The 16,202-nt window shown below is 41.1% G+C and overlaps 1 protein-coding gene across 5 annotated transcripts in view; it reads left to right on the top strand.

The window, feature by feature from the left end:
* RBBP8 (RB binding protein 8, endonuclease) overlaps positions 1-16,202 on the top strand; it is a 60,492-nt gene that overhangs the window by 37,393 nt on the left and 6,897 nt on the right. For 4 of the 5 annotated variants that reach the window (XM_084849719.1, XM_084849721.1, XM_084849720.1 and 1 more), the window contains 4 exons: positions 884-998; positions 6,145-6,312; positions 7,020-7,089; positions 8,745-8,841. In XM_084849719.1, the coding sequence (XP_084705845.1) occupies positions 884-998; positions 6,145-6,312; positions 7,020-7,089; positions 8,745-8,841 (450 nt within the window). Of the gene's footprint in view, positions 1-883; positions 999-6,144; positions 6,313-7,019; positions 7,090-8,744; positions 8,842-10,147; positions 10,220-16,202 lie in introns of all 5 variants that reach the window. The other variant, XR_014790132.1, reaches the window with a different exon arrangement.

Below are 16,202 nucleotides of genomic sequence, written 5' to 3'. Positions count from 1 at the left end.
TCAGATTGCAGTATTCATATAAATCGCCATTTATCCAAGTAAAATCCAAGCAGGTTTTATCATTAGTGTCAGCAGCAAGCTTTTGGATATCTATCTAAACGTACTAAATAGAGGGGGGAATGCTGTAAAATGTGATTGTATGGACTGCAGATAGGCAATGTTTTCTACCCTAGAGGCTGATTTGAACATTTATATGGTACATATGAATAAGAATAGCAGACATAAGGCTTTTGCAGACAAGTATGTTCTCAAGAAACTTTATTTCATATAATGAAATTAAAGAAAAGGAAGATAGGAATCATCTTCTGTTTTTTTGTTCTTTAAAATTCATGACTTGCTTTAATGTATACTAGTAGAAATCAGTTGCACTCCCAAAATGCTTTTCTGTGGTGGCCCCCACTCTGTGGAACTCCCTCCCTAGGGAACTCCGTCATGCCCCCTCTTTAATGAGCTTCCATCGTGCATTAAAAACGTTGTTGTTCAGGCAGGCATTTGGGGTGGGTTAGGGTATTTTAGAAAATGTTTTTATTGTAGAATTTTATTGTTTTAAACTGTTTTTATTGTATGTTGTACATCGCCCAGAGTGGCTGGGTGACCAGCCAGATGGGCGATTAATAAATTTAATAATAATAAATAAATAAATAAAACCTAATCAGGAAAGGCAATATTAGCTTGCATGTTATACAACTCATAAATGAAAAAAACTACCAAAGAAATACATGTGAACCGCCCATGAAAGGCTTAAGAATGTGATCAACAGTTGAAATGTTTTTTTGAAATTTCTGGAATGGATGCATTGGGTGGGTTAAAAAGTTACACATTCGGTTACAGTCTCTTAAAAATTTGGTTATCATAATTGTTTTGTAACTATGTTGCCTAAAAGGAAGGTAGCCAAACAAGAATTGGAGCAGAAACCATGGACATGGACTATACATATGTCAATGATAGTATTCTGTTAAGAATGAAAAATCAAGAAGAGAAAAAAGCAAGCAGTCCAAGTAAGTTTATTTTTGTTTGACTATTTGAATAATAGAAGTGAATAACTATAGGCAATATGACCCCTATTAGATGCACTGAATGAGGATGATGGGAATGCATGAGAAGCCTGCTAGAGCAGCCCATCAACTCATTTAAAAGATAAGAGGAATGAGGGTACCCTAGCCATGCACAAACAACACAGAGAGTGAGGAGTGATAGAATAAAGGGTTTGATACAATTCCCTTACTCTGAAGGCAGGAGCCTTCCACCAAGTCATGGAGTCAGTGCCAGAGTGGGTAGGAAGAAACCTCGAGACCCAAGAACTTGAGATGTCCAGTGTGGGAAAGAAAAGGCTTAATTATTATTTTTTATTCATTTATTTACTTAAATTTATAACCCCACCCCCTTCATCCATAAGATCCCAAGGCACAACATGCAGGGTGGGGGGAGCCAGTGGTGACTCCTTTGGCATGGACAGATCATTATCTGATCAGGTTTGGCCTTCAGGCCACCTGTAACCTCCACAGGGGTGGAGGACCAAATTTGATGGTCCACCCCGGAGACTGATGAATCCGGATGGATTTTTGAGGTCTCTTGGGGATTTTCCTGCAGGCTAAGCCAGCGGTCCTGCCGAGGTCCTGGTCACCACTTAGAATGAGGAGATGACCTGGGGTATTGATATGATCGCTCCCAAGTGTCCTCGACCTAGTTGTAGAACTGTGTCAGCTCCTTGGTATTCTGAGGAGCTAAGGGCAATGAAATGACTGTGTCGACGATTAGAGCACAAATGGCAGAAGACTCGGAACAAATACGATCAAACACAGGTAAGAATCCATTTGTGATCTTATTTTGTGGCGGTGATGGTGGTGAAGAAATCCTACTTCACCCTGCATCTGTTCAGTGTCATCCAGCAGAGCTCTTTCATGTTGTTAAATGCCTCTTGGGTGTAGGCCTTGGAACTCGAACCTCAAAGGTCCGCTGTGAACAGTTTGCCAGACACTTTGCAGATAAAATTGCTTGTATTCACGCTGACTTGGATGACATTGTTTTGACAGAGTCTGATATGGACGGGGCTGGTGCACCATCTAGTCATGTTATGGATTTCTGTCAGCTTGTGCAACCTGGGGGTGCGGACAAACTGCTTGGAGGACTGAGGCGTAGTACTTGCCCTTTAGATCCTTGCCCATCCTGGCTTGTGAAATCTGCCAGAGCTGGGTTGGATATCTGGACCTCAGAGGTGGTAAATGCCTCCTTGAGGGATGGCAAGGTCCCCTCAGCTTTGAAAGAAGCTGTGGTGAGGCTGTTGCTGAAGAAACCAAATTTAGATCCCATGGTTCCAGATAATTACCACCCTGTGTCAAATTTGCCATTCTTGGGCAAGGTGCTGGAGCATGTGGTGGCCTCACAACTCCAAGCAGTTTAGGATGAAACTGATCCATTCCAATCAGGTTTCAGGTCTGGTTATGGGATGGAAACAACCTTGGTCACCCTGGTTGATGACTTATGCCAGGGAATGGACGGGGAAGTGCTACTCTGTTGGTTCTTCTGGACCTCTCAGCGGCTTTTGACTATGGTATCCTTCTGGATCGTTTATCTGGATTGGGCTTAGGTTTAAAGTGGTTCCAGTCCTTTCTGGAGGAGTGGTCTCAGAAGGTGGTGCTGGGGAACTTCTGTTTCACCCCATGGCCATTAGCCTGTGGTGTGCCACAAGGTTCTATCTTGTCCCCATGCTTTTTAACATCTACATGAAACTGCTGGGGGAAGTCATCAGGAAGTTTGGGCTGAAATGTCATCAGTATGCAGATGATACTCAGCTCTACCTCTCGTTTCCATCTGCACATCCCAGAGAGGCTGTAGAACTCTTGAACCAGTGTCTGGAGGCTGTTTTGGGATGGATGAGGGTGAACAAGCTCAAACTTCATCCAGACAAGACGGAGGTACTGTGGGTTGGGAAACCAACTACTTTGGATGGAGCTTTACAACTGGTCTTAGATGGGGTTGCACTCCCCCTGAAAGACCACATGCGCAGTTTGGGAGTCCTCCTGGACTCTAAGCTAACTGGGGAAGCCCAGGTGGCTGCGGTGTCCAGGAGTGCTTTTTACCAGCTTAGGCTGGTACGCCAACTGCAGCCCTATCTGGAGAGGATGGACCTTGCCTCAGTTATCCACACACTAGTCATGTCCAGGCTGGACTACTGTAGTGCGCTGTACATAGGGCTGCCTTTGAAGATGGTTCAGAAACTCCAGCATGTGCAGAATACAGCTGCCCGAGTATTGGTGGGGGCGATTCGATCATATAACGCCAATACTGCACCAGCTACACTGGTTACCAGTGCGTTTCTGACCCCAATTCAAAGTGCTGGTTTTGACCTTTAAAGCCTTAAACAGTTTGGGACCAAATTGCTTGAAGGACCGCCTACATCCATATCAGCCTGCCCGCACTTTAAGATCAGAAAGAAAGGCCCTTCTCATTTGCAATCAGGTGGGTGAACACCCATGAGAGGGTCTTATCTGGCCCCACATCTTTGGAACAAGTTGCCATCGGAGGTCCGACATGTCCCGTCATTGCAGACTTTTAAGAAGGCCTTGAAAACGTATTATTTTACCTTGGTCTTCTACTTATATGACTGCTACTGGTGCTGTTGTTGCTGTTAACATCATTGCTGATTTTATTGTTGGTTTTAATTGTTGGCTTTTATTGTTGTTTTTATTGTTTTTATCACTTTTAATATTTTAACTGTTTTATGTATTTTATTGTTGTTAGCTGCCTTGGGAGGGCTTCTGCCCTGAAAGGCGGCGAAGAAATATTTTAAATAAATAAATAATAAAATAACATCAGGCAAAGCTTATGAGCCTGCTTGTAGCCATTGATGGGCTCGCATTCTCCCAGAGTTCTTAAAACAGAGTCCTTAGTCTCCTAGACTTGGCATTGCTATTGGCAGCAATGCTATTGGCATTGCACTAGAGGTCGCTTACAGTAGCACAACGTAATTTATGTTAATACTAGTGTTGAATTGGATCGTGCCATTGGGAACTGAGATTTTCTGAGGAGTTAATTATTCAGGAAGCACTACTATCAGTGATTAGTAAGGCTTGGCTAATTATCCCCTTTCACTGGACCATTAGTTCCCTGTAAAAATATGTGTGTGGATATGTGGTGACTTGGGGTGGGGGGTGGGGCGGAATTCTAAGAATTTTCACAGGGTGATATTATGTTTAAAGATGATGTGATGAAGGATTCTTTTTGTTATTGGAAAAAAAAAAGTCATGCTGCTGCTGGGTCATTCTGTCTCAGGAAAGTAGCAGCCAGGATTTGGGGGTGGGGGTGGGGCCAAAGAAGACTCCCCTGCCACATCATCTTTAAAGGTAAGATGAGGTTCTTAGGAATTCCACCCTGAAAAAAAAGATTGGGCAGTATCCAACGGGGCACAACTGCTGACATAAATTATGTTGCACTAGTGTAAACTACAGTGACCCAACAGCAATAGTGTTGGTGTTGCGCTAGAGCAGTTTGTGCTCATACAATTAAATTAAATTAACAGTTGCACTCCGTTGGATACTTCCCATTAATTCTCCCCTGCCCATCCAAAGCTTACAAAAATTGTTAGGATCAAATACTTCAGTTCAACACTAGTAATTAGTTTGTGTTATACTAGCCATATACCTTCTTCAGTTCTGGCACAAGTACTTTGGAATGCCCTCCCTGATATCCACATGATCACTTTTAAATGGTTATTGAAAATGTTTCCTTTCCACCAAGCTATGGCTATGGAGGTGGTTTGTTTTACCTATGCTGATGCTGCCTTTTAATTTTGAGTTTTAAAATGGTACTATTTATTACAAGTTGTAATAAGTTTATATATTTCTGTTCTTTGTTTATATGTTTTTGTTGCAAGCTGCTTTGAAGGCCTTTGGGCTGACAAGTGGGGTAAATAAATAAAATAAACTTGTAGCACTTTCTATGCATAGACCTGTGGAGATAACTTATTTATGTATCCTGGGTAGGAATGTGGGAGGACCTGTCAGTGGGTAATTTCTGCACGCTTTGACACTGACAGATTGGGAAAAGGGGATCAGATTGCTCACATAGCAACCATATCCTCAGGGTCTGAAGTATTGAACTGACACTTGGGGGTATCCCACTTCCATGCATATTTGCCCAAGTCATAAGCAAGTGCTTTTAACACAGATGTAGCCTCCACCCCCTTTTCCTGACTTCCATTTGCAATGACCGTGGCAGCGCTTCCCGAGTGAAGGGCGGGGGGGAATTGCCAAGTTGTTTGACAAGTATGGAATATGGCTGTACTGGGCTAAATGAAGTAATGTGTGGAGAGGATGAAACTGGCAAGGATATTGACAACGGGGGAATAGGCGTCTGCTGGGCTACATAGCGGACAGGAGGACCTGTGATTGTGCGCAGTTGTGCAAGAGCGGCAAAAAAGGTTTAAAAAGATTACGGCAACATCTACACCCATTTCAAGATCCAAAAGTATAAACAATTGTGCAAATTTTAATTTGTGCAAATGACAGAACCCGGTTTAAAATATACACACAAATTGCAGCCATTTAAAAAAAAATAAAATTTCCCAGAATCAGAAAAAAACACCCTGTTACAGTCCACCCCAGCTTACCAGATTGGAAATGCTGCAGAAATCATTTGGGCTTAAACAAAACAGATTTCCCAGCATTTCACATCCCTAATCCTGGGCAAGCTTGCTATTTCTTCAAGAACATCAGTTTTAGCAATTCTTGATTCTGCATGCAAATATATGACATAGCGCCATGCCCAAACCTTCTCTTTGCTCTTTCTTGCATGTCATCTAATGACACTATAGAGCAAATATTTTATGAGCTTAATAAATTAAATACAAGGAAATTAATAGTTAAGGTCCTCTCTTTATGAATGTCAGGGAATGGACTTTATTGTTGTCATGACTTTGACCCTATGTACTTGTATCTACCAGAAATTCTTGAGAAGCTAACTCATAACCCTGGTGCATCTTTTTAATAAGGATAATCAAGATGACACCATAGGTTAGTTGCAAAGCTAGAAGTAGAACTTCTGTGCTGTATTCAATTTCCACTAAAAATTCAAATACATCATACTTTTTAAAGGACCCAGATTGTCAGGAATAATGCTAGTAATCACTGCTACTTATGTTTGTAGAAGGAGAGAAAAGAGAAAGTGACACCATAGCAGAAATATTTGATCGGACATCATATGAAGAATATGAATCCTACTTGGAAGATGACAGTATTCCAGAATGTAACAATAATGAGTCTTCTCAAGAGGAAGAAAATAAGGAGATGTTAACAGTAAAGAGACACCTGCAGAGTATGTATTAGATTTTAGATTTTTAATTCATTGGGCCAGTTCATGTGATCAAAATAAGCCAGCCAGGCACAATTTCCATAATCCCTACCTGGACACAGCTTGTCATGTTGTCCAAACCTTGGTGGCATGGGTTTTTGGAGGGGGAAACAACCCTCCAATAACCTTTTGGCTATTGTAGGGTTATTGGAGGGTTGTTTCCTCCTCCAACATGCCATACCGTCTGGGTTTGGCTGACACGACAAGCCATGCCCGGGTGGTGATTATGGAAATCATGCCCAGCACACATTGCGATTTAAATAAGCCTTGATGGCTTATTTAAATCACAGTGCATGCATGCATGCATATTTATTTTAATCGTGTGAACCAGGTCATTGTATACATAGGCTGTGAGTAAGTAACAGCAAATAAACAGCTTTGTTCTGAATCCGTGCATGCATAAAATTTATTTTAATTATGTGAACCAGGTCATTGTCTACATAGGCTGTGAGCAAGTAACAATAAATAAACCACTTTGTTTTGAATGTGCATAGGAGAAATATCATTATCTTTTTCAAAATCTTGGTTTGGTATTCAAGGAAAATTTATTGTTTTCAAGTACTGAGAAATCTATAGATGGCTATGGGCAAGCTTTTTCAGTTAGATTTATGACAGCATCTTGCTCTCTCTAGGAGTATTTAAAATTTATGGCATGTTATATATATTTTCAGGGCATGAAGACAAACAAGATAAAACTAAACAGAAGGCTTTTGTGGAACCATATTTTAAAAGCGATGAGAGGTATGTACAATGTGCTTGTAAAAATTATTCTGTATGCAATCAGGTTTCTGCAGTATAAAGAAGTGCTCACATTTTTTTCTGTGTAAGTGATGCCATGGCAAAATTGGAAGCCTGTAGTTTAAAGAAAAATAAGTAAACATTGGAAAGATTTCTAAACAATATAAATCAGGTGAAAAAATACAAAGTATGTGGATGGAATATCTGTCAATTTCACATGAAAGAAAATATTACTATTCTCTCTTATTTTCTGTTTAAATTTATTTATAATATGTATATTCCAATTTATATAATAAAATCTTGAAGTGGTTTATGCACAAAATACTATAAAAACCACAGCTAAAATGCATATATAATAACGAACAGTTAAAATCTACAACAAAAAATACTCAGAAAAACAGACTAGAATCATAATCAATTAAAAGCCAGGGAAAGCTTGTGTAAACTAGTAAGGTTTCAGTACATTTAAATCTCACCACATTTTCTGCCTCCCAAACCACGCGATGGAGGGTGTCACTACTGAGAAGGCCTGCTTTTATGATGGCAACATTGCATTGTTCACGGAATGGCCAACAAGGCCTTCCAGAGAGATCTTCAGGCTCAAGTCTCGACTGATTATATATAAAAGAAGGTGATCTGCTAGGTATACTGGTCCAAGTTATTTAGAGCTTTGTAAGTCAGCAAGAGAACCTTGAAAATGATTTGGTAGCAGTTCGTTTAACACAGGTCTAATATGTATATAGCTGGCTGCCCCACTAAGTGATAAGGTTTTTAACTGATCCCAGAATGTTTATTGTTGAATGTCTTAAATTGTTTTGTATGTTGATGGCTTTAATATTATGTGTTGTATTAATGTGGGCTAGTGTGTACTCTTGCTTCTCTGAGCCTCTCTGTTCATAGTCAGTAGGTCTTGTTCAACAGCCTGTTAAAATTAATGGGGATTCAACAGGAGCAGCATTTAGTGGGTTGCAATGTTAACACATTGTGCCTCTGTCCATTATATTCTTGGATAATTGTGGTCAAGTCCTTTTCAAATCAGTAGGATTTGAAGTCAATTGTCCGGTTCCCATGACACAACAGCTCATCATGGGTTATTTAATTGTGAGCCAGCTGCTGTTTTGAATATGCAACCCTTGATTGGGGAGGGTGGGATTGCCATGTCATCTGAACCCAGCCATTGGGGATTATGCAAGGATTAAACAACCTTCACATAACCCTTGCATAACCCCTGATGGCCAGGTTCGCACAACATGGCAACCCCCGATCAGGGGTTGTATATTTAAATTACTCCCAGCACGTGCTGTGGCTCACTGAGGCTTAAATAACCCACGATGAGCCACAGCATATCATGTGAACCAGGGCAATAGGATTTCAGTGATAATTACAGGGGCCTTTTCTTCTTTTTCATTAGTTCTGTAATAGCAACAAATGTAAAAGGTGGCAAAATATTCAGAAGCACAATGCTAGACTAACTGTCAGAAAGGTGGTATGATCCTGCCTTTTTTGGTATGTTTATAACTAGTCAGAAACCAATAGCAAAACCAAATTGTTAAAGCAATTATGTAACTTGATGAAACATTAAACTTAGAATAGTTTCCTTGTGCAAAAACATTTGAAGCATCAATTGTAGATTCTTGAAATTTCTGTTTACTTTTCAGAAGGAAAACTGTATTAGATTTTCCTCACATTGAGGTTGTGAGAAAAAAAGAAGAAAGAAGAAAACTACCTGGCCACACTTGTAAGGAATGTGAAATAGTAAGTAAATTATTTCCCTTGATACAATGGGCTTCATACTCTGTTTTTTTCCCAGTAGAATAACAGCAATGCCCTAAGTTTCAAGTGTAAAGAAACAAATCTGTAGTGTGGGCTAGCAAAATGGTGCAACATGTATTAAATGAAGATGTGCATTGAACCATATTTTTTAATATTGGCCTACCTGCCCATCTATGAAATGACTTGCATATAGTCAGGCTGCATCTGAGATACTATGTCCATTTCTGGCTACCACATTACAGAAGGGTGTAAACAAATTAGAGTGCATCCCTAGGAGGACAACCAGGATAGTGAGTGGTCTGGAAACCAAATTCTATGAGAAACAATTGAAATAGCTAGGTATATTGAGCCTGGTGAAGAAAAGCTGAAGAGAAAGTATTATTGCTATCTTCAAATATCTGAAGACCTGTCATGCAGAAGATGAAGCAGACTGGCTCTCTGTCACTCCAGAGGGCAGGACTAAAACCAATGGATGGAAATTTAATGGAAGCAGATTTTGTCTAAACATTATGAGAAGCTTCCCAATAGTAAGGGCCTCAGAAGCTCCCTGTGTGGTTCTTGAGATCCCTCAAATCTTTGCTTACTAGCCTACAGTTTTGACATGTCATCATTAGGAGAATAATACATATAAATAATTTATATGCTGCTTTTCTAATTTAAGCACTTTTGCTTCCATCTTAAGTTATTGGACTGCATTAGATAACTTGATATAAATTACATCAATTTATGGTGGAAGAGCACATGTAATTCATCTGTTAATACACTGTGCAATTTGTTGGGGAACATAGATCAGTCTTATATTACAAAAAAAATGCATTGTTGATTACTGTTTTAATATCCATTTGTAACCATTTTTATTATCTATTTTCTTCCATTCTTAAGATTCCATTTAAATGGAATCTTAAAAACAAGGAGCTTAATACAATAATTGCTAGATGCATAGTTTAATTTATAGCCCACTGTGAAACTCAATTCTCTATTCCAAAATATGTGAAATCTAGAAGCCTTGAATAAAAAAGGGACATAAAAGCAGCTCTATGTCTTGTGCCAAGAGTTGTGTGTGAACAATTTTAATTTCCTGTCTCTGCACAGTGCAGGGCTTCTCCTCTCCAGGAACTTGGTTCCTGTTACATTTTGGCAAGTTACTCATAGTAGTAATGATGAGATTGGAAACATTTGGGATACCTTTTTTCTGCAGTGAAGAAATGTTAAGCATAAGGACAGAATTTTAAAGCATTTATAGAAAGGGGTGTTTAGTATCAACAATCCAAGATGAATGTTTTCACAGAAGCGTGTGGAATGTCAGCAGTGGCATAGCACCAAAATGATGAGATGAGAGGTAGAAGACTTCAAAATTAGGGTAAGTTATGCTTAGGGTACAATCCTATGCATATTTAGAAAAAATAAAATCCGATAACTCCCAGCATTCCTGAGCTAGCATGACTGGCTGGGGAATGCTGGGAGCTGTAGGACTTTTTTCTGTCTAAACATGCATAGGATTGTACCACTAGGTAGATTTGAATGTGAGTGGCTTGATTAGCACCTGTGATTTTGAGTGTAGTCTTCAACACATAAAGAAGTGCCCAGATAGAGTAGATAGAAGTGATGTTACACTATATCGTTAAGAATATAAATACTAATAAGGCTAAGGCCCAGCCTTATTCCAAAAGCACCCAGCCGGATTCATTTTTTTACATTCATTTATTTCATTTATATCCCGCCTTTTTTCCTCCTTAAGAAACCCAAGGCAGCGTACATACTGCTCCTCCTCCTCCATTTTATCCTCACAACAACAACCCTTTGAGGTGGGTTGGGCTGAGAGTCTGTGACTGGCCCAAAGTCACCCAGTGAGCTTCCATGGCTGAGTGGGGGCTAGAACCCGGATCTCCCAACTCCCAGTCTAACCCTCTAGCCACTACACCACACTGGCTGTCTGGAAGCACATATGAGCATCCCCTGTTGTTGGCCTCCCAGATGTGGTATTCAGGAGTGAACTGCTTCTGTATATAGCTACAGAACACTTGATAGATCCACTCTGTTTTTAAAGTACTCTAATCTACTTGTCATCACCACATCTTGTGTTTGCCAAATCAATAAAATGTATTCCTGTAACAATTCCCTATCACAGTGTACTTTTGTTGTTGTTACACTTCATAAATGTGTGCTTGTTAGCTTTGTATCTAGCAGAATTTTCTGTTAAGCAGGACCTTTTTATTGCACTCATAAACATATACCAGTCAGCTCCTAACTCAGAGTTGTTGTGAGACTAAATAGTGGGGAAGGAAGAAATGTGTACACTGCCCTAAGTTCCTTGGAAGAGAGGTGAAATAAACACATCAGAAATACATTTATATATACTTACTCACGTGAACCTCTTTTATAGAGCATGACCCAGTATTTGCAATTTGAATCCAGAAGGGGATGTACTTGGCCCCTCCTGGTACGTTGTTCTGTGGGCAAGATCAGAGCAGTGACTACAATGGTAGAGACTGGATGTCTATTCTCTTCCCAGCTCTGGAGATCTTCTGTACCACTATCGATTTTTTACAGTAAACAAATTAGTACTTTTATCCTGCATGGGTTTTAGTCTTATTTTTGTTTATTAAATGATACATTTCACAGTGTCCAACCCGTTCCCCCTAATTTAGAGTTATCATACACATTTTCCATAGTCTAGTGAAATCTGATTCCAATTTTGGGCAACAAAATGACCCGGCTTCATTCATTGCTACTGAGCATGCTCCATTGTCTTGAGCAGGCTCAGTACCATTAAGTGTAGAAATCCAACACGTATATGTAAAACGTTGCTGCACCGGTCCTGTGTTTGGGTCTGTAAGCAGGATACTGACAGAGCTACATAGAACCCTGCATTCCTTTCCTTGGGACTTCTTTAATTTCTTAAGATTTTAGCTTCCTCCTTTCATTTTCTCTCTACGCGAAATAGGAATTAGAAACAGGAAACAGTGAAAGGTTTCTTGGGAATAGCCCTAATGCCCACCATCATCACCCACAGATCCAAGGAGAGCAGGAAAATTTATGGCTAAGAAAAGACTTGCAGCTGATGTGTGAACTGACTCCATTGAAAAGCGTTGTGTGGGAGGCAATGCAAGAATCTTGTATGTGGTGTTTTATTTTACTTGTGCACTTCTTTCCTAAATACTGCAGTGTCAAGGAAAGAACTTGCATGAGTAAACCAGCCTTAAAAATTCCACATGTTTTAACCACCACTCCTTTCGTTGAAGGGAGATTTCAGAAGCTTGTGCAGTGGAACTCCTGTTAAACAGCATGGCTGTTGATGTGTGGTAGCCTTCCATAACCTGGTGCCCTCCAGATTATTTGGACTTCAGCTCCCATCGGCCCCAGCCAATATGACCAATGGTCAGGAATACTGAAAATTGTACTCCAAAACATCTGGAGGGCACCAGGTTGGGGGAGGCTGGTCTCCTTTTCATCAAAATCCAAGGAAGCTGTTTAAGTTCTAAATCGGTGTCTGATGTTAGTAATGGACTGGGATGAAGGCAAACTAATTGAAACTTAACCCAGCCAAGACATAGGTGCTCTTGGTCAGTTGAAAGGCAGATCAGGGAATAGGGATTCAACCTATGTTGAATGGGGCTACGCTTCCCTTGAAGATTCAGGTTTGCAATTTGGGTATACTTCTGGATTCAGCACTGACCCTCAATGCCCAGGTTTCAGCTGTGGCCAGGAGTGCATTTGCACAGTTGAGGCTAGTGCACCAGCTGCTCCTCTTCCTGGAGATGTGAGAACTGTCCATGGTGTCTCAAGCTTTAGTTACATCTAGGGATGGACAGACTCACCTCCATCCGCATTTGTTGTTCGCTCGCCAAGCTGCCTCCACTGCCTGCCCCTGGTTGCTGCATGAGCTGCTGGAGGCCTCAGCAAGCAGCTGATGAGTGCTGCAGGGGCACCTGTCCCCATAGGGAGCCAAGCTGCAATTATGTGCAAAATAGCGGGGAATTGGGGGAAATGGAGGAATGGGGAAAGAGCTGCTCCCTCTTGAATGAAGAAGCTAAAATCAGCAATTATTCAATACAGCATCTGAAGGCTCCCTATGAGAGCACCCAACCAGCAAAATTTTGCCCCATTCCAGCAAACAGAGAATAATAGCTCCCACCCCTTTTTCCTTTTCTGCACACTTTTCCATGAAGAAGCAAAATTGCGCAATTATCCACTCCAGCATCTGAAGGCTCCCCATGTGGGCACCCCACATGTGCAGTTTTGCCCTGTTCCAGCAAACTGTCGGGGAGTTATAGCTTCCAGCCCCCTTTTTCTTCTCTGGTCACTTTTCCAAGAAGAAGAAAAATGGAGCACGGGGTTGCAGAATTCTAAAGGTAAAGGTGTCCCCAGCCAGTCGTGTCCAACTCTATGGGGTAGTGCTCATCTCCATTTCTAAGCCGAAGAGCCAGCGCTGTCCGAAGATGCTTTCGTGGCCATGTGGCCGGCATGACTGAACACTGAGGTGCACCGAACACTGTTACCTTTCCTGCCGAAGCGGTACCTATTTATCTACTTGCAATTTCTTGCTTTCAAACTGCTAGGTTGGCAGGAGCTGGGACTGAAGATAGGAGCTCACTCCATCACATGGCAGTCGGGTCTCGAACTGCTGTCCTGCCAACCTTCCGGTCTGCAGTTCAGCGTCTTAACCACTAAGCCACCGTGGTCCCTGCAGAATTCTACTTTTGCACAATTTCGCTTTTGTAGAAATTGCTATAGCTTTAAGGTGCTATAGCAAACAGAAGTGTCTCTGCCAGTATTATCTGGGAAGGGGTGAAATGCACAACTTCACTGTATTGCTAAAGTGCTGTAGCGCTTCCGTGATTTTAAAATAAAGGCTTTATGCCAGCAAAATTGGGGAAATGCACAATTGACGGTTTTGCCCCAATCCTGCAAACCCCCAAAGGTTTATTTGTACCACCCTTTCTTTCTGGCACGCAGGATTTTCCCTCGTCTGGGGTAATTGCGCAGGGTTTTGATGGTGGATCAGGTACCTCCTGACTAGGAGAGGTTGTGTGTGAAGGTTGGTCCCAAGTCTGCAAACCTCCAAGCTTTTATAGCCACCGTCACCTTTTTGGTGCACGTAGGATTTCTGCTTCTTTGGGAGTTATTGCTCCCAGCCCCTTTTCAAGCTGCAAAGTAACACAAGCATCAGAGAAGTGGCAAAGTTACACATGCATCAGAGAAGCTCCCATGTAACACGTGCATTAGAAAAGGATCATGATTCCCTGATCACACAGCCCCAATACAGCAAAGTTACAGCATCAGAGAAGCAGGGAAGTCGAGAGGTCTTACGCAGAATGGGGAACAGCCACCATTTTGTGCATAATCGTGGCTCTCTATGGGGACAGGTGGCCCTTCAGCACTCGTTGGCCGCTTGCCGAGCCCTCCAGCAGCTAGCAGGAGTGGGCGGAGGAGGTGGTTTGGCAAGGGGTCTGGAGGGGTGAGCAGGAGGGAGTCCATCGGACCCTTTCCCAGATGCCCATGCCATCCCTTGTTACATCCCTTTTGAAATATTGTAACATGATCTACCTGGGGCTGACTTTGAAAAGAGTTTGGAAACCAACTGGCCCAGAATGTTGCGACCAGACTATTGACCAGGGCCATCGATAGTGAGCATGCGACTCCCTTGTTACAACAGCTTCGCTAGCTACTGGTCCATTTCCAGGCACAATTCAAAGTACTGGTGATAATCTATAAAGCCCTATGTCGCTTGGGACCAGGCTATTTGAAAGACCATGTTCTCCCAAATGAGCCTGTCCTGTTTTTAAAAGCCTTGGGAGAAAATCAGAAGAATACTTGATGGGAACACAACTGAGGCTGTTCCCAGACTTTTGAACTCCCTTCCAAGGAAGGCCAGGAAGGTCACCCTTCCACTGGCAGGCAAATACATTTTTATTTAGGAAGGCTTTTGGTATATAAACTGATTTGCTGTTGAACTGGGTTTTTAATCTGGTGGGTACTGGTGGATATTTATTTCTTATGGATGTGCTTTTTATTTGTCTATTTTTATTTGCATTTTATTGGATGTGTTTTTAATTAATTTTAATGTTTTAATTCTAACTTTGTTGTTTTTTCTGTATTTTATTGTTAGCTGCCTTGAGTGCTATTTTAGTGGAAAGGTGGGACATAGATTTAATAAATAGATTTTCTTCCCTGGAACAAAACGTGTTTGTCCCCTCTTCTTAATAATAACCCTTTGGCATGATCTCTTAGTCCCTTTTTTATTATCCATAAACAACTTCCAATGCTGTCATATTCCTAGTTAAACTGAAACATGAATTCACCCTTGAGAAAGACTTTTCTTAGATGCATAAACATTGTGGTATTGTGTAATGTCTGTATCATACAGTTCTGACAGGGACTGTGGCTTGAAGCACAGCATACTATACTCATAGACATCAGCAAAGGGGATTAAAATTATTTACTTATTTAATGTACTCTGGAGCCTCTATAGTGAGCCTGGGTGTGCATGCACGCCTGTGTGTTTAGCTGTTATTCAGGTCAATGGAAAGATACTGCACATTATTTTCAAAACCTTAGAACTGTTGAGCTGCAAAGAAAGTGAAGGTCAACAATACGCAGTGCCCTGAAGCAACAGACTTTATATCCAAATGTTTTAAAGAGATTGGCAAGCACTTTTGTACATTCAGAAGTGCTAAATAAATAATACATGATAAAAATAGGGCAATGGGCATCTGTTCTAAGGGATGGTTCATATATTGCCCTGTCAGAATCCAAGGCCAGCACAGGATGTTGGTGCGGAGGCAGGATGGTGCTTTCTTATAGGCATACCCTCATTAAGAAAGTAACATGAAAGCCTGCCGTACTATGCTGAAAGTCCACTTTTTAGATTAGTGCAATTTCACAGCATACTAGTCTTTTCTTTGTCATGAGCCACCTTCCTGTAGTTCTTTCACTTGGAAAATTGTCTTGGCATGGAACGAGATATTATGTGTCCCTCCTTTCAGATCTCCTTGAAGAGTGTAATTCCTATTTGATAGATCATTTATGGGAGGCTTTGGTAGATTATAAGTTACAACAAAATATGGTTTAATATTTGTTTCAATAAGTTACTGTTAGAAGCCTTGAGTGTCCTGTTGGGGGGAAAGGTAGCATACAAATAAGTAGATAAGACACCTGAACATTTTCACACTGAATCTTTGTTCCTGCTTGAAATCTGATCTTGCTAAGACTTTCTCTATTGCTTAGGTGCACAAATACATCTCTTGGCATTTGGTCAATAGAAGCACTTATAACTACAAATGAGCACAAGAGTGCTCTCAATGTACCATAAAAAAGTGCAGTAGCCCAGAACAGCTCAGTAC

This window comes from Heloderma suspectum, chromosome 4, assembly GCF_057233095.1.
Source record: "Heloderma suspectum isolate Gila_16-S chromosome 4, 16-S_ref, whole genome shotgun sequence".
Taxonomy (NCBI): Eukaryota; Metazoa; Chordata; class Lepidosauria; order Squamata; family Helodermatidae; genus Heloderma; species Heloderma suspectum.
The sequence above is the reverse complement of the archived record's forward strand: the minus strand, read 5'-3'. Positions and strand labels throughout refer to the sequence as shown.